At 50.2% G+C, this 17,397-nt stretch overlaps 1 protein-coding gene across 1 annotated transcript; it reads left to right on the top strand.

Annotated features, from left to right (window-relative positions):
- The first annotated feature begins 1,678 nt into the window (after positions 1 to 1,678).
- Positions 1,679 to 14,421, top strand: ATF3 (activating transcription factor 3). Its single transcript, XM_068985990.1, has 4 exons — positions 1,679 to 1,751; positions 7,930 to 8,173; positions 11,485 to 11,592; positions 12,986 to 14,421. The coding sequence occupies exons 2-4, from the start codon at positions 7,934 to 7,936 to the stop codon at positions 13,181 to 13,183; spliced, it is 546 nt and encodes a 181-aa protein (XP_068842091.1). The 5' UTR covers positions 1,679 to 1,751; positions 7,930 to 7,933; the 3' UTR covers positions 13,184 to 14,421.
- Positions 14,422 to 17,397: the final 2,976 nt, after the last annotated feature.

The raw sequence follows: 17,397 nt of genomic DNA, 5'->3' as shown, positions 1-17,397 counted from the left end.
TGACGGCTGTTAACAGCCGAGTGGGGCGGGGCTGTGGGAGAGATCTGGGCTCCCAGAGCCTTTTAGTTCCTAGCCCAAATTGCCACACTAGAACCCTGGACCGTCTCTCTCTCTAAAGGCAGGTGGAAGCAGGTACCCGTCAACCCCACGGGCGCGCGGGTCTCCCTCTCCCACAGGTGCCAAACAGAGCTGGCCACAGTCGCGTCCACCCACATTCGTCCATGAGCAGTTGAGAAGGTCTCTGGTCCTAGACAGCTGGGCTCGGGGAATCAGAACTGGAAGCTCGATTTTAAGATTCAGATCCAGTTCTGATGAAGACTCGGCTCGAGTCTGGGCCGCGAGATCCCGCCCCCCGCCCCGACTTTAGGGAGAAAAGGATTTCTGCCACGGGGCCTAATTTGCTATGCGGTTAATGCGTCTCCAGCCCCGGCGGTCCGGTCCCCGCGCGATCCTCTCTGGGCGCAGTAAAACACGCGAAAGCCGAAGGTGTATTTTCCAGCAACATTGCCAGAAAGCCGGGCGACCCCCGCCCGGCCCGGCCCGCGGAGACCAAAGCACCTTCTCTTTACTTCTCCTTCTAGTCTCTAGGCTTCAACCTTACTTTTAGCCCTTCTCTGAGTTGACTCTGATTTTTCCAGGTCGCTCATCTTTTCACTGGCTTGTTCGTTTCACTGTCAATTTCAAACGCTTTGTGGCTGTTAAAAAAAAAAAATTATCTCCCTGCCGCTCGCCCTGGCCTCAGCGTCGGGTTCCCAAGCCGCCGGGAGGCGGTTCCGCGTGTGCGCCCACGTGGGGTGTGCGCGAGCCCCGGGCGTGGGCGCACCGTGCCCGCCGATCGCTGACAAGTCTTCTCACGGTCCCGGCCGCAGAGGTTACCCCCGGCGGTAACGGTGTGGATTCACCGTAGGGTGCCTCTGACCTCTTCTTCCACACTGGGGAAATGACACTCCTCTTCGTACCCCGTCCCCTACTTGAAAAGGAGGCTTTTGACGGGGAAGCGGAAGAGGAGGGTGGGTGTCCTTTCCCGAAGCTCCAGAAAATGACCACGCATTTTAGAGAAAGGTCGTTTCTAGCTTCCCAGTCTCACCTAGTCTGGGCAGCGTCCAGGACCCACCTCTCCAACCTCACCGCCCCCCCCACCCCCCACCTCCCACCTCCCCAGCCTAGCGGAGGGAGAGATGCCAGCGCGGTGGAGTCATGCCGCTGGCTTGGGCACCATTGGCTCATGCCTGGAGTACGCACATCTGGCGGCCAGCCCGGGCGGCTCCGGTCCTGATATGGAGCGAGAGGGCGGGCGGGTGCGTGCGTCCCAGGAGAACTCGCCGCGGCCGGCTCCTCCCCGAACTTGCATCACCGGTCCCCCTTCTCCCCTCCTCCTCGTTGGCCCCTCCCCCCCGTCCCCCCCTCACCCCTCCCGTCCTCCGGCCCAGCCTAGTTCTGTTGGTTCGCCGGGGAAGCTATTAATAGCATTACGTCAGCCTGGGATTGGTAACCCAGAGTATTGGGCGCGCCGCCAGCCCGAGGGCTATAAAACGGGTGATGCAACGCGCTGCCAGCCACAGTCGCACGCAGAGAGGCGCGCACTGCACAGCGCTCACCCTGCGCCGCCGCCCCAGCGGACCCGCCAGCCCGCGCGCCGGTCGTGAGCCCCTCTGTGCTCGCCATCCGACCCCGCAGCCAGCCAGCCAGCCCGACCCCACCCCGACCCTGCCCGCCCTCCGGACCCTGGCCGCCCCAAGTGGATACAGGAGGTGAGCGCGGCGAGGGTGGCTTGCTTTATCTTTGCGCCCATCTAGTAACCAGTCCCCGACCCCCGCGCCCACTCCCCCGGCACTTGCCCCGCAGCCTCCAGCTTGGAAAGAACTCTGGCTGAATCTCTCTCCCAACCACCGCTGCTCTTCCGCGCTTTAGAAACTTTCTCGCAAAGAACTTTCTCTTTTGATTTGGGGCGCGAAACGTTCCTGGCAACTGAGAGGTCGTCCGCTGGCGTCGGAGCACAGCTCCTCGCCGCCCTCTCGTTTACTTACTCCCAGGGGGCGATCGAGGTGCTCAGATCGGTGGGTGCTCAGAGTGGCCGAGCCAATCAGGCTCGCCAGCCGGCTCCATCCCTGGCTCGGTGCGCCGGCTCTTGCTACTCCCGAGCCCAGCTTTCCCGAGACGCACGGAGGCCGGGGCTCGCGGAGCGGCTGCCGCAGGGGCGGAACGGAATGAATGGGGAAGGAATGGGCGAGCCGGGGTCGCGGGCGCGGCCGCTGGGGGTCGCCCTGCCCACCCCGGAGCGCGGGGCGGCAGGACTGCGCGGGTAGCCGGCGGCTAAAGTTAGGAAAAGTTTTAAGCGGTGGCGCGCGCTCCTATCGCTGCCCTGGGGCAGAAGACCGAGAGAGAGCACCGGGGACAGGTGCCAGAGACTACTTGTCCCAAGTTTCTCACACGCTTTTCTCTCGTACCTGTGACTCCAGTCCTGGGCTCTTCCTCTGGCGGGCGGCTCGCGGATTTCTCTGCTTTTCATCCTGAGAGACCCACCGTTGTGGAGGGGGGTGGGGTGGGGGTGGAGGAGCGAGAGTGCAAAGCCAGTTGAGATCTTTGAGCGATAGGATCTGTGATCCAGGGAGCCGGCACCCTGAAACTTTCACTGCCCTTAGTGGCTTGGAGCCTCAGCATCCCTGGCCGCTCCGCCTGTTTGCAAGCACAAGACGCTGGTTGGACCGGATAACCATTACAGTCCTTTCTGGACAAAGGTTTTCAGATTCTAGAGTGGTGTTAACTGAAAGAAAAGCAACCTAGGAGGGGACTTGAATGAGGGGGCTTGGATGTTGCTGGCCGACCTCTGAGGCAGTGAGGGGAAAGGGACTTCTGTATGGGGCATCTCTTCCCTTCCCAAGGTGCTTTCCAGTGGATGGTTCTCCTTCTCTGCTCCCACTGCCCGCCCCCCCCCCCCCCCCCGCCATTTTCATCTCATCAAATTACTTCCTTTCCTCCTAACCGTTTCCTTTCCCCTAATTTAATTACCAAATCACAGTAGGCTGCCTTTCCTATGAAGGAGCTGCTCACCCCTTAATAGAGCCAGAAAAAAAATAAACTGGGCACTAGAAAATGTGGGTGCCCTCTGAATGCATCTATTTCAGTGTGGGTGACAGTCGCATCTGTTTGGGGGCCTCCCAGTCTTTCAGTTTGAATGAAGGAGAAATTGGTATGACTGTCCCCTTGTTTGGCAGTTCCCATTTGTTGTAGAATAACACTGCAACAGGTAAGCTGTTGCTGTAAGGATTATCTGAATGAAGACCCGGGTGGGTTGCAGTTGTTACTGTCTAAATGGTTTCAGAGACAGCACTGCAGAAAGCACTCCAGGCGCGCGGTGTAAATAAAATACAGCACCCAGCACCTGTGGCAGCCTCTGGATTCTTCTTGTCTTAACCCCACCATTCTCTCTCTCCCCTTGGTCTTTTGCCTTCGTTATTCTTTCCCCTCCCTGCCCCCGTACTCCTTCCCTGTCTTAATCCTATCAAAGCCTCCTCTCTGGTGGGCACAGGCTCCCTGGACTGTTGACCATTCATCTACCTGGCCATTGGCTCTCTTCTCCGTTTGCCTTCTTGGGAATGGAGCAAAATGAACAGCAGGTGTGTGGTCAACAGCTTGGCCTGGGCTGGGCCATTCACCAGCTTTATGGTGACCTTGGGCAAGTCACTTTACCTTTCTGGACCCCATTTTACTCAGTTGCAAAATGAAGATCTGACCTAAATGACTCTGGTTTTGGGTGTTCTATCCCATCGTACATAGCTCATGATTTCCTCCTTTTTCAGTTGGGCTGGGCAAGGGACAGGGTCCGTGGTTCCAAGTGTTACTCGACCCGGGAAGGAGGAAGTATGCAGCCAGGACACCACAGAAACCAGAAATGGCTTCATGTGTGAGAGCTGGCTATTTCTCAAGTACTTAAGACCAGTGGAGACGAGCTGGTGCCAGCAAAGAGTGGGGTGTAAATGATCTGTCAAGAGCCCTGAGGTCAATCAGAGTGCGAAAGAAGCTGTGACTGAGCTGAGTGTCTTGAGGGCTCCAGTTAACTTCTGATTAATAGGACCTAATTTCATTAACAGGAACTTTACGAGCCCACACCCCCACCCCCCTGAAATGAGGGAAAGTGGATCACATCACAGTAACAATGGCCTTCCAGGATGTGTGTAAATCCACCTTCGTGTTTGATCTTCCTGACAGCCCTGTGAAGGGACTGGGGCAGGCAGTACTGGTCTCTGTTTTACAGACAAGGTGACTGAGGCCCAGGAAGCATATCCCTGAGAGCACAGCGCGTGAGTGGCAGTACGTAGGCCTGCGAGCATCGTCTCTGTCCTGATGCCTAGTCTTCCAGCTACAACTGGAGTGTCTGTGTACCTGCTTCCAGTGGGCTAGGAGAAAGACCAAGACCAGAAGTCAGTGGAAGAACTGGCTCTCTACTTGTTTTACAAGTGGTGCTTAGTGGAAAAAAGATGAAAATTAAAAGTGAAAATTCAATGTAGTAGCAGCTACTAGGAAATAAAATCTGGGAGCTGGATTTCCAGTTAGAGACATAGATGAGTAAAGTTTCACTTTCTTGAAAATGATGAAACTACTGATGATATGACACGATTTTTGACTAGAGATAATGATGCAGAAGCCAAATGCAGGTTCTTTGTAACAAGTCTGGACAATTTTAAGATCAATATAGAAAGTCAGCTCAGAAAATCCTCTGAAATGTTTTTCTCCAAATGGAGATATTCAAGGATCTCAACTTTCTGAAAAACCGAAGCTTTACCTTCATTTTTCTTCTCAGGGACACAGCCTTGAGTCTAGGCTTATCACACTTTTAAGAGAACGAGGCAACAAATAACGAGAAAGTATCTCAGTTCAGGTCAGTCGCTCAGTCGGGTCCGACTCTTTGTGACCCCCATGGACTGCAGCACGCCAGGCTTCCCTGTCCATCACCAACTCTCAGAGTTTACTCAAACTCATGTCGGTGATGCCATCCAACCATCTCGTCCTCTATCGTCCCCTTCTCCTCCCACCTTCAATCTTTCCCAGCATCAGGGCCACCCAAGACGGACAGGTCATGGTGGAGAGTTCTGACAAAACGTGGTCCACTGGAGAAGGGAATGGCAAACCACGTCAATATTCTCGCCTTGAGAACCCCGTGAACAGTGTGAAAAGGCAAAAGATAGGACACTGAAAGAAAGTATCTCAAGAAACTGAAGATGAGCCGAGTGCAGGAATAGCCCAAATCTCTACAGATACCATTGCTTTACTTTCTGAAAAGCTTTTAAACATTTTCATAACCAGTCTGCATCTTCAAGTAAGCCCACCCAATGCTTTTCATAAAAACATTGCATACCACTGGCATCTTCCATTTCTTTCATCAGGACTGCTGACTTTACACTAAGAAGGGGAGAAAAAATCCCAAAGAGCAGATGCCAAGCCCCGAAAGCTCATTAATAAACTTGGGAGGTGAAATGGAACTACACTCAACTGCAGTGGAATTCAAACTGCCTCCGTGCGAGCCGTGCAGTCCTCCAGACAAAGGCCAGCCCAGTGGTAGCTCTGAATTCCATTCCTGAACTATTGGGCTTTTAATAAAGTTGGAAAGGTAGGGAAAACACAAATGCCTGGGAGGCTCTTAAGTCTTTCTGGCTTTGGAAAGCTGGCTTCTCAGAGAGTTTAACACCTGCCAGAAAAGTCTCCTCCCAACATCCTAAGATTATGGGATTAAATTGATAGGAAAGCATCAGTTCTGATTCATGACATATGGCTTTGGGGAGAGAATTAGTCAATTCATACATTTCCTGGGTTTCTTTGAGTAGTCGGCAATGGTGGTGTTTGTCGACCTGGAATTCTTGCCTCCATCAGTGGATCTTGGACCCACTGGGGGCTGTAGAGGTCAGAGCGTTCTGTTCATTAAGTGTTTGAGATCAGAGAGAGTGACGAGCCACCCGTCTACCTGGACCCCCTCAGAGTCAGCCCTGGGCTGGAAAGATCCCTGGGAGGCCCGGTAATAACATATTTCCTAGTTGCATTATGTTTTTCCAGGGCATATTCAGGTATTCTTTCGTCAACGCCTTGCCCAATTCTCTGGGAAAATAGGGTGATTGTTATTAGCCTTCTTTCTCACAGGGGAGAGAGAAGGCTCTGGGAGGTATGATGATGACAGAGGAGGAAATGGGCCTCTAGTCTTGATGTTCTGACCCAGTCTGGGAATTTTGTGGATAAAAGATGCCCTAACACATACTCCCTGAATGTGGGGGCAGCCCGAGTGTGCACCCAGGCAGAGAACGCTCAGCAACTCATCTCAAGCTTTCCATAGCCCTTTGTTTCGTCTCCTTGTCTGTCCCTTCAGCTCCAGGGCCCTCACCCCCTCCCCACACCTGCTCCTAACCACCAAGAAAACTGTGCTCTGGCTTTTTGTTTGCTTTTGTAACATAGAGAATCATATTCTATATTCTGTAAAGTGGGGGTATGCGTCTCGGAGTCAGACTTCATTCTAAATCCTGATGCTGCCGCCTACTAGCTCTGTGACTTTGGCCAAATTATTTAGCTTGTCTAAATGTTAGTCACCTCATCTCTGCAGTGGGACTGGGACCTAAGTGGGTTCTCATGAAGGTGAAGTGAGGTTTCTGGTATGAGGGAGGCACTTGTGAAACGTTAGCAGCTTGCCAAAGGGCTTCTCGTCTGGTGGGATGTAGCTACTGACCGCAGCTTCCCACACAGAGAGGGCTACTCCAAGAGGACCGCCCACCCTGACAGTTCCCACATTCATCGCCCCTGGAGAAGTGACTGCAGGGAGGAGGGGCTTGGCCACTCCTGGAGGGAATATATGGCAGGGAGAGATTAACAGAGGGCTGTTCCAAACTGGAACCGTGGAACCATTATTATTTCTGCCCACTCCCCTTACCTTTTCCCTTGGGATTCCCTGGGCTGTAGAATGATGGAGATAGATGGGACCTCAGAGGCCATTTGATTTGACCGCCTCTCACCAATTTCATGTATTCAATCAGATGGTCTCCAGCGATCGGCAGGCATTGGGAGCAGCCAGAGCCAGGGTCAGGTTCTGGAAAGATCCACAGCGGGACTCTGCGCTGGTGCGGCTGGAGCTCCCAGATGATTGTCAGATGGAGGCTGAGCTCAGGTCTCACACCTCTCCCTAATGCCAGATCCAGTCCCAGCCCCCTGTGTCCCCAGTCCACGCCCCTCCAACCATCACAGGGCTGAACACTTCCTCAAAAAAAAAAATCCACATTCTGCGCGCCTCACTTTTCTTTGAGGTCTTTTGCTTCACCAACCTTAACCTTGAGGGGTGACCTGAATTCCCACACCCAGTTCCTCTTAAACTAGGGTGAAGAAACCCACCTCCGACCGTGACTGTCCTTACTCTCACTGACTCGGATCCGACTTCCCAAGGGAGAGGCTTCAGAGATAGATTTCCCAAACTCAAGGGTCCCCGCTCCTTGCTTTTACTTACCACTCACAGACAGATTCTACTTGGTTTCAAATATGCTCCGAGTTTCTTTTATAAAAGAGACTGCAGATGGGGTTACATAAGAGTCTCTGATTTTTTTTTTAATGCTCTTCCTCTTTCAGGACTGTTTGAGGCTATATTTGCATATATGCACACCAGCCAACACTAATAGCTCCTGTGAATTCAGAATAGCCTGAAACACCACCCTTTATAAACTTCAACCAAGCATTTTATCCACATCACTGAGCTGGGTTTTTAAGAACCTGTTTTACTTAAGACAGGATGGCACAAAATGAAAAGAAAGCAGAAGCCCAAGGGCTGATGGGATCTTCCTCTGGAGGTGGGGAGGTGGGACTTGGGTATTGGAGGTCTCAGGTGCGGGGGTGAGGGTGGGGGGACTTGATCCCGAGCCCCCAGATCCCTGAAGTAGTTTGGGTTTCCATGTGTCTTTTCAGCAAAATGATGCTTCAACACCCAGGCCAGGTCTCTGCCTCGGAAGTCAGTGCCTCTGCCATCGTCCCCTGCCTGTCCCCTCCTGGGTCACTGGTGTTTGAGGATTTTGCTAACCTGACACCCTTTGTCAAGGAAGAGCTGAGGTTCGCCATCCAGAACAAGCACCTCTGCCACCGGATGTCCTCGGCGCTGGACTCCGTCACTGTCAGCGGCAGGCCCCTCGAGATGTCAGTCACCAAAGCCGAGGTGGGTCCTCCCAGCGGTGGCCGTTCTTCCTGTGCTTACCTGTCGCACAGCTCGCCTGCGCCAGGCATGCTGTAGGCAGGGGGTCACGGTTGGCTATTGGGTCTGGAGTTTAGAGGAGAGTCAGGGATAGAGATAGTGTTGGAAGCCACCAGAGTGTGGAGGGTATGGAAAGCCATGAATCCGTACGAGATTACCTTCTGTGCCCAGTTGTTCTGAAGAAGCAGAGAGTGCGGTGATGGTTTTCAACACCGTAAGAACCCAGACTGTGGAGCAAGGACCAGCCAGCCATGCTCACTGCCTTGGTACAGATTCTGACCGACGTTCACTTCTGTCTCTGGCACCTGTGCAGTTCTCCACTTGGCAACCTTTTATAAGATGCCTGGAGTAATAGGCATGCTGAGAAGTTTGAGAGGTGGTTGCTGGCGATGCTGGGGGGGCTCTCAAGGACTTCAGAGCTGAGTTCTCCACTGCTCTGTTGGCCTTGCCCTGCTGGATGCAAGATGGGAGTGTTTCTGACTCACTTACCTGGCATGATCACTGCCTTTGGGCAAGAGGTAGTAGACCTAGCCAGAAAAGAACTGAGCTCAAAAGGAAGTTGGGGAGGGGGGGTCTCTTATGATTCTAAAAAGGAAGGTGGAAGGGGTAATAATGTCCTCCGTAGAATTGATCCAAGGGGTTAAATAAGATGGCATTTGTTAAGAGTCTAACAGAGGGCCTGGCTGAGAGTTAGCATCCAGTGAATGGTAGGCAGGATGATGCTATATGATGCTGTATTCATAAGACATCATTAGGGACATTGGCTGTACCCTAATTAACGTCAGAGGAAGTCATTGGTGCCCAGTCCAACACTGGACAGTGTATGGTGAAACATGAGACCCTCAAGGAAAAAATTTAAAAACAATTTTTTTCTAATTAAATATCTTGAAATAACAGAAGCAGCTATACTCCAACAAAAATTAATTTAGAAAAATACCTTGAGATAACAGGATAGCCTGGAAGTAGTGGGGCCCATGGAAAGAAGGAAAGCATTTCAGAAGGATGTGTGGAGGGCTCTTCTGAGGAAGAAGCAGGCCTCTTGCTTATGGAAACATTCCTTGAAGCCACTCATCCACTCTGCTTCTGTGTTCATCCAGTGATCTTCTGATCTTTGATCAGTTTAACAAGTAGACTTTTCTGTAGGGAAGAGGATGCACCTAATGGTCTAATTGAGTGGTCTGGTCTCCTTAGTGGTGACTGTAATTCACAACCCTGTGGGCATCCTTTGTGTCTGGGCAGTGCGAGCCTCCTCCCCAGGTCTCGGCCCCCTCTGAGAAGGGAGCCTGGGGTGACGAGGCAGCTGTGACCCAGAGAGGATGTGGGATAAGGAGACACACGCCTGGGTTTACATCCGGTTTTGCAGCCTGCTAGTCTGGTCGCCATGAGCTAGTGACTCCTAGTCCTCCTTGAGCACAATACTCTTGGCCACTCTGCCTTAGTTCCATGTCCATAAAGTGAGGGGATTGGGACTTGCCTGGTGGTCTAGTAGTTAGGAAGTCACCTGCCAATGCAGGGGACACGAGTTCGATCCCTGGCCTGGGAGGATCCCACGTGCCGTGGAGCAACTAGACTCGTAAGCTGAGTGCCTGGAGCCCCTGCTCTGCAACAAGAGTAGCCCACACACTGCAACAAACAGTAACCCCTGCTCTCTGCAACTAGAGAAAGCCCGCCTGCAGCAACAAAGACCCAGCACAGCCAAAAATAAATTAATAAATAAATTCTTTTTAAAAAGTGAAGGGGTTGAACTACATGGCCCTTAGAAAGGCTTCTCCGTGCCTGACAGTGTGTGACTCTTGAGATTTGCTCTACTTTCAAGTACTTCCTCTTATGAGAAAACTTTGAATCCTTCCTCTACAAAAATATCTGCAGAGCTAGTTGCAAAGGAGACACTAGAGTTGCTGATTTCTTGATGAAGAAACCTGTGATGAAGTTACTGATGATAACTGAAGCCTTCCATACCACTGACCATAAGTTAAACCTTATGCAGGGGACTTTATTGACATTAACTTGACCCTCATCACAACCCTATGAGGTAGGTAAGATGATTGATCCCATTTTACAAGTGAGGAAACCGAAGCTCAGAAGAGTGTAATAATTTGCACAAGGGCTCACACCTGATAGGTGGTGGAGCTGAGATTCACAGGCAGTTTAGTCTAAACCCAGCGTCTGCCTGTGGTTCTAGGATCTAAGACATAAAGGGTAGAGGTGCCTCTCATTGTGTTTCCCTCTTGGGCTTGGTTTCCCTATGTTTTGAAGCCTTCATCTCAGCCTAAGCTAAGTCAGCGTCATCTAACCGAGAGTCAGATATGAGGTGATCATGGTGGTCCAAGATCTCTTCCGTTTGAGGTGGGGCTCCCATGCTCTTTCCAGCTGTCTGGAGCAGTGACAAGTGACATGGAGGCCTGACATTAGTGGCCTAAACCGTCACCCACTCTGCCCTCTGTGAGTTCACTCCAGCTGGACTCCAGTCTCTGAGTCAGTCCAGCAACTGGACTTTGCTGATTCCCCATCAGTCCTCAGACAAAGTCAGAGTGATCGTCCATGGATGACCAGATCCTAAAGCCAGACCCAGGCCGGATCTCCGAGGATCCCAGGGCTGACTCAGGGTGGGGCTCAGAAGGAGAGATCAATATCATCAATACTTGTTGGATGAGTCAATGGATGGTTCTAGTTCTCCACCCACAGGTGGCACCAAGCCATGGGCTGATGATGCCTCTTTGATTGAGGAATAGGCTTGGGTTCCTGTTCTCTAGGAGTTGCGTGGGCTTCCTCTGAATTTAGGAAGGAGGTGCTATGATGATGCTCCAGGTGATGATAGAGATGGATAGAATATGAATAAGAGAGGCAGGGGAGTGAGTGGCGAGGTGATGCTCCTGAGGTCATTCTAGAGGAAAGGCCATACTTACTGAACAAAATCTGTTTCTTGCTCTAGTTGACTACAGTTATTACCAGTAGTTATCACTTTGAGTATCAAACTCCTATTTTAAAATCCAAATGCTTTTAAAAGGTAAAATTTTAGTTTACTAGTATTGCCAATATAGTTTTAACAGTTCTTTGATTTCCGTTATTCATTCTTAAGTGTGAGTGTGTGCGTGTGCATGCATGTGTGAGTATGTGCAGTGTGTTAAGGTTTCGTGCAAAAGTCTAGAGCTTTACTTCTAGATTCTTCAAGGCTGTCCTGGTTTGTCAGTTTTAGCCGGAAATAAAAGGCAGTGTATTTGAGGTGGGTTGAATTTCTGGCCTCCCTTTAAGCTTGTGCCTCTTGAATTTTACAGGTAGCCCCTGAAGAAGATGAAAGGAAAAAGAGACGACGGGAAAGAAATAAGATTGCAGCCGCCAAGTGCCGAAACAAGAAGAAGGAGAAGACAGAGTGCCTGCAGAAAGTGAGTGCCTGTTTGCCTCGCCCCTCCCATCACTCTCACCTGGCCCCTCTGACCTCACGCCCCACCCTTCCTGTCTCCTCTCTCACACCTGGCCCCCTCTGACCTCACAGTCCCATGCGAGAGGAGTTTGAAAGACTCCACCCAGAAGTGCTCTCCCAGGAAGGACATTGTAGCTGGTGGCAGAAATGCCAATTGCAGAACAAGGAAGTAGCAAAGCTGTTAGTAAGATAAATGTCTCTGGATGTATAAGATGCAGGTGTGTGAATTGAAAACGACAGGGTCATCTGATGCCCGCACTCATCCTCAGTCAGTCCATACATGTCCAGATACTTCCAAGCTGTCGGATATGTCCGTCTAGTTCAAGGGGATTCGCTCGCCCATTTTCCTGAGAAAAGGAAGCTGCCAGCTTTCATTTGGCTCACTGTGAAAAGCCTTTAATTAACCTCTTCAAACAAGTTATCTCCTTGCCCCGCAGGCAGAGGCTACATTTCTTTGCATTCTTATCTGGTTCTTAACTCTGCAGCCCTTCTCGGTGCAGCTGAGTCTGTGCTCCCAGCTGCGTTCAACAGGCTCCCCTTCCGGAAGGGAGAAACACCCGTGGGAGGGGTGTCTCTGGGCAGGTGGAGCGGGGCTCTGGTGCAGTCCTTGCAGCGGCCGTGTCCCCTTCCCCAAGAGAGGACAGGCCAGGGCAGAGTCTTCACTTGGCTTCCACATGTCTCAGGTTCCACAGGTTGCATCAGGGGGTGTCAATGAAAGTTAAGACATTTTGTTTATTTCTACATACATTCTTTCTGTGGAGATGAGCTTCTCAGTGAAATCAGACTATAAACGTATAAGACTATAAACACCATTGAGTCTGGATTTCTTTCCAGCCCCCAAGGTCCTTTCAGGTCCAGACGACCTGCCTATGGCCTATTTGATTCTTAGAAAGGAGGTCTCTGCGGTTGGTTCTACTGCTGTTCCATTACTATTAGGATCACAACCTGCCTCCACCTTGAGTGGAAAGGATATCTCTGAAGGAGCTCTGAGTTCAAAGGCTTCTCCAAGCTCTGGACTCTTTCAAACCTAATGCTGCTCTCCCAGCTTTGTGGGGCTTCATAACAGGGTGCCAACGGCATTCCTCTGCAGGCCATTCCCTACTTGATGAGCCCTGATGTGTTCCAGCCGTTGCCCCTGCCATCCAGGGGCCACCAGCAGGCCACCCCTTCCTCACTGGACCTTGGTTCCTTTCCTTGTTTTATTTTTTTGGCTGCACCAGGCAGCTTGTGGGACTTTTGTTCCCCAACTAGGGATCGAACCCGGGCCCCAGCAGTGGAAGCAGAGTCCTAACCACTGGACCACCGGGAAAGTTCCCTTGGCTCCTTTCCCAATACCTCTGTTGCTTGTGCCCCAGGAGTCGGAGAAGCTGGAGAGCGTGAATGCTGAGCTGAAGGCACAAATTGAGGAGCTCAAGAATGAGAAGCAGCATTTGATATACATGCTCAACCTGCACCGGCCCACGTGTATTGTTCGGGCTCAGAACGGGCGGACTCCGGAAGATGAGAGGAACCTTTTTATCCAACAGATAAAGGAGGGAACACTGCAGGGCTAAGCAGCCGTGGTATGGGGCGACTGGGGAGTCCTCATCGATCCTCCTTTTACATCCGAAACCCTGAAGCCATTGGAGATCTGACTTCGTATGCACCTCTTGAATCCCAGCAGGCAAGAACCATCAAGGTGAGAGTGCCCTCCGTGACTCAGCCGGGCCTTTCCACTCTACTCCAGAGTGGACTTTGGACCGGGGCAAGGGCATCTTTTGCCTCCACTCCAGGATTTAAGCCTTAACATCCCGGCCATCCTTGGATTCTCCAGATGACCCCCAGTTAGGGTCCTGCCTCCCTCGCATCTGGATTCTGCAAAATTCAGGACTCCACCATTAGCATCCATGCAGAAGTGTCTGTAACCTTGGGTGGGTGGGGTGGGGCCACCTCCTCCGCTGCTGCCGCCACTGTCACTTGTAGGGGACATGGAGTGAGAATGGCATCTCGTGAAGTTGTGCAATGGCCAGGGCTGTGCTTTCTAGCAAATACGCTGTTCTGTACAGGAGTTGCTGTGTGCAAGGCGTTCGTTTCAAAACTAGGCGTTGTGCTCTACTGATGTTTGTGCCGCACGACACCGCCGTGACTTTTTCGTGACTTAGCTCAGACCTGGTTTCTGAGAGTCTGGGGGGCTGTCGCCATGTGCAGTGTCTTGCTAAGTGTTCAGGTGGCCAGAAGGGCTTGCCAGCTCTGGCAGGAGAGAACTGGGCTGGGCAGTGCTGAGTGCAGTTTTGTGCCAACAGAAAAGACCTCTTCCGCTTGGCTCTCAGGCATTAATGCGGGCCCTCTATCGCAAACTCAGTTATAAGGTCACAGGAAGAAAGCAGAAACACGAGTCCAGCTTCCAAAGGCTTAGGAGTCTCTGCTCAGTGACTTAGGTCAGGAATTTTTTCCTAGGCGGGAAGAGCCAAAGAATATTCCACTTTTCCTGTTCTTGCAACTGAAAACCACATTCAGTGGACACGCATTTGAAGCCAGGTGATGCCTAGGCTTTAGCATTATCAGATGTTAATGGCATCGTTTCTGTCATGCAGATGTTTGTGGAAATCTGGCCCAGAGCACTGATAGCTGTGAGAAAGTCGACTCACACTGGCCAGGAGGTCTCTGGCTACTGTCTGTTTAAATTCTGACGTTTCTGTGAAATCCTCAGAGTGTTTAATCCTACTCAGTAGTATCATTACAATTTTCTGTAAGAGAAAATATTACTTATTTATCCTAGTATTCTTAACTTGTCAATATAATAAATATTGGAACCAAGACATGGTGAACTAAAGTGTGGTGCTGGTTTCTGTTCTTTTAAAGCAGTTGGTCCTTGAGCTCTGACCATTCTTCTCCCCTCCCCTTTGGAGACGGTGATGTAGGGGGTGATTTGAACTTTGACTATTCTTCAAGGGTTCTTCTTTGTTCTCTGGGGTGCCACTTGGTGGGCTTTTTGACTTTCAATCCTATTCCTCAATTTCTGGCTTTTAATGCTCAATCTCTCATTGACAAACACTAGGACACAGCAGCAAGTATATCCTTTAGACTTTGGGTACTAGGATAGAAATTTTATATAAAATCTGAATACCTGAACTTCCTGTTTCTCTATATTCAAAGGCCTAAAATATACACCTGTTGTTCAACTTGAACCTTACAATCTGTGGTAGAACTCTTCGTGAAGGCTTCACTCGAATTACATTTCTTGTAATGTCCAAATGTGTCTCACTGTTGCAAATAAGCATTTCAAATTTTGGAAAAGGACGGTGGGGAGGAAGAGAGAGTATAATTTCAGACAGGATTAGTTCAGTTCAGTTACTCAGTCGTGTCCGACTTTTTGCAACCCCATGAATCGCAGCACGCCAGGCCTCCCTGTCCATCACCAACTGCCAGAGTTCACTCAGACTCACGTCCATCTAGTCCGTGATGCCATCCAGCCATCTCATCCTGGGTCGTCCCCTTCTCCTCCTGCCCCCAATCCCTCTCAGCATCACAGTCTTTTCCAGTGAGTCAACTCTTCGCATGAGGTGGCCAAAGTATTGGAGTTTCAGCTTTAGCATCATTCCTTCCAAAGAAATCCCAGGGCTGATCTCCTTTAGAATGGACTGGTTGGATCTCCTTGCAGTCCAAGTGGCTCTCAAGAGTTTTCTGATAGGTGTGATAATTCAGAGGAAATAGTCCACCTAATTTTCTGGAATCTCTGGAGCATGTGATTCTGTTAGGTCTCCAACAGAATCACGGTGCCTTGCTCTTGCCCTGTGCACACACCCGACACTCACAGGCTGGCAATAAAAATTGGCTCCTCTGTCATCAGTGCCGTTTTACAGAGCGATCCTGACTTTGTTGACTGTTCATACATGTGGATGGAGCCTGCTCCTTTGAACTCATGTTTGTTTTCTCCAAACTATCACCTGAGACACAGGTATCCTAATTTTGCTGTTTTAGCTACATCTCAGGGGCAGCTCCTAATCTGTACAGAGCATCTGGTGGAAGGACCAGTCACCGCTTCTTTCAGGAGATAGTCTGTTTTCTTTATCTTGGTGGAGGGGGAAGAATTTCCTTGCATTAACCTCCTGCTTGTGCCACCAATCAGCTGTTAGGAAGCTCAAGACAGTTTTAAAGTTGCCACGGACAGCAATGAATTAGAGCGGAAGGAAGGGGGAGGCGGCTGTTGCAAGAAAAAGTGATCTGAGAAGCGCACTGTAAATCATCAGTGGAACTGTAAGTTCTTTGAACAAATGCATTAAAAATAGTTTTGTTGTCTGTCACCAAGTTTATGTTTCCACTTAAAAAAAAAGGGTTAATATGTATTTACCATCAAGTTGCTTGGTTCATCTTGTTTCACACTCAGCAGCTAGGGGAGGTGAGGGTTCTGAGAGGATAAATTGGGATGGGACCTCTGCTGGAGCCAGACGCCTGGTTAACAAGGCCGTTTCCTCGGGCCGTCACCTGCAGGGGTGGTAATGTCACACTGGCCAGGCGTGGAGAGCCCACCCTGCCCTGTCTCTTGCCCTCATCCTGTCCCTGTGTCTCTCCCTGAGATCTGGCCTGACACTTGCTTCCGAGTATAAGAGCCATAAGGGGTCTGGCCCAGGACAGGGTTTCTGGGATCAAAGCTTCCACTTTCTGCCAGAAGCTAAAATGCTAACTGTTTTCCATCTTTATCCTAATTTCTCCCACGGGCTTTGAATAAACCTGAAATCCAAACTCACAGTAAGCTTTTCCTGTCTTCTGCATCCCATGCTCTTCGGTGGGGTTCAAGCAGTTTCTCAGTGGAGTAGTGTTTTCACGGATTTGCCAGAGGAAAAACCTCCGAGGAGGCCAGCTTTGCCCAGTGAGGATCCTTCTCAGTTCTCACCATGGCTCTAACCACAGAATCTTCTCTGTCTTACCGAAACCTGCTGTCAGGAAGGAATTCACACCAAGGCTTAAAGGGCCAGCTGAGACTGATGTTAATAATAGCTGACATTTACTGAGAAATGCTACTCAATACTTTACATTATCTCATTTAATCCTCACAGCAACTATTATCCCCACTTTACAGATGAGGAAGTGGAGAGTTAAGTAGTGTGCCCAAGGTCACACAGGTGACCTTTCTAAAGCTGAAAGCTATGTTTTTTAACTATAAAGCTTCTGAGCAGAAGTGTGTGTGTGTATGTGGTAAAATACACATGAAATTCACAACTGCAATTTTAAAGTGTACAGTTCAGTGGCATTCACAATACCATGTAACCATCACCACTATCAAGCTCCAGAACTTTTCATCACCCCCCCAAAAAAATCCAATACTTCTCATTCTCCCCTCTTTCCAGCCCTAGGGAACCACTGACCTAGTATCTGTCCATATGGATTTGTCTCTCCTGGATATCTCATAGAAATAGAATCATTATAATACGTGATCTCTTTCACTGAGAGATCCATGTCTCTTTCAACGTTCATCCATGTCATAAAATGTATCAGTACTTCATTCCTTTCTTTGGCTGAATAGTATTCCACAGCATAGATAGACTACATTTTGTTTATCCAATCATCTGTTGATGGGCATCTGTGTGTATTTTAATGGAAAGATAGCCCTTATCCTCAAGGTATGACTCCCTAAGGTGGGAGTTCAGGCATTGTATCAAACTTCGGATAAGAGAATTGGGAACAGGGGCCTTTCTCAGAACTTTCAAGTCACAATTTAGAAATTACTTATTCTGTGATTAGCTCTCTGAGAGTGGCAGTGAGACAGAGTGTCTAATAGTACATGTTC

The sequence above is a fragment of the Capricornis sumatraensis genome, chromosome 14 (genome assembly GCF_032405125.1).
Source record: "Capricornis sumatraensis isolate serow.1 chromosome 14, serow.2, whole genome shotgun sequence".
NCBI lineage: Eukaryota > Metazoa > Chordata > Mammalia > Artiodactyla > Bovidae > Capricornis > Capricornis sumatraensis.
The sequence above is the reverse complement of the archived record's forward strand: the minus strand, read 5'-3'. Positions and strand labels throughout refer to the sequence as shown.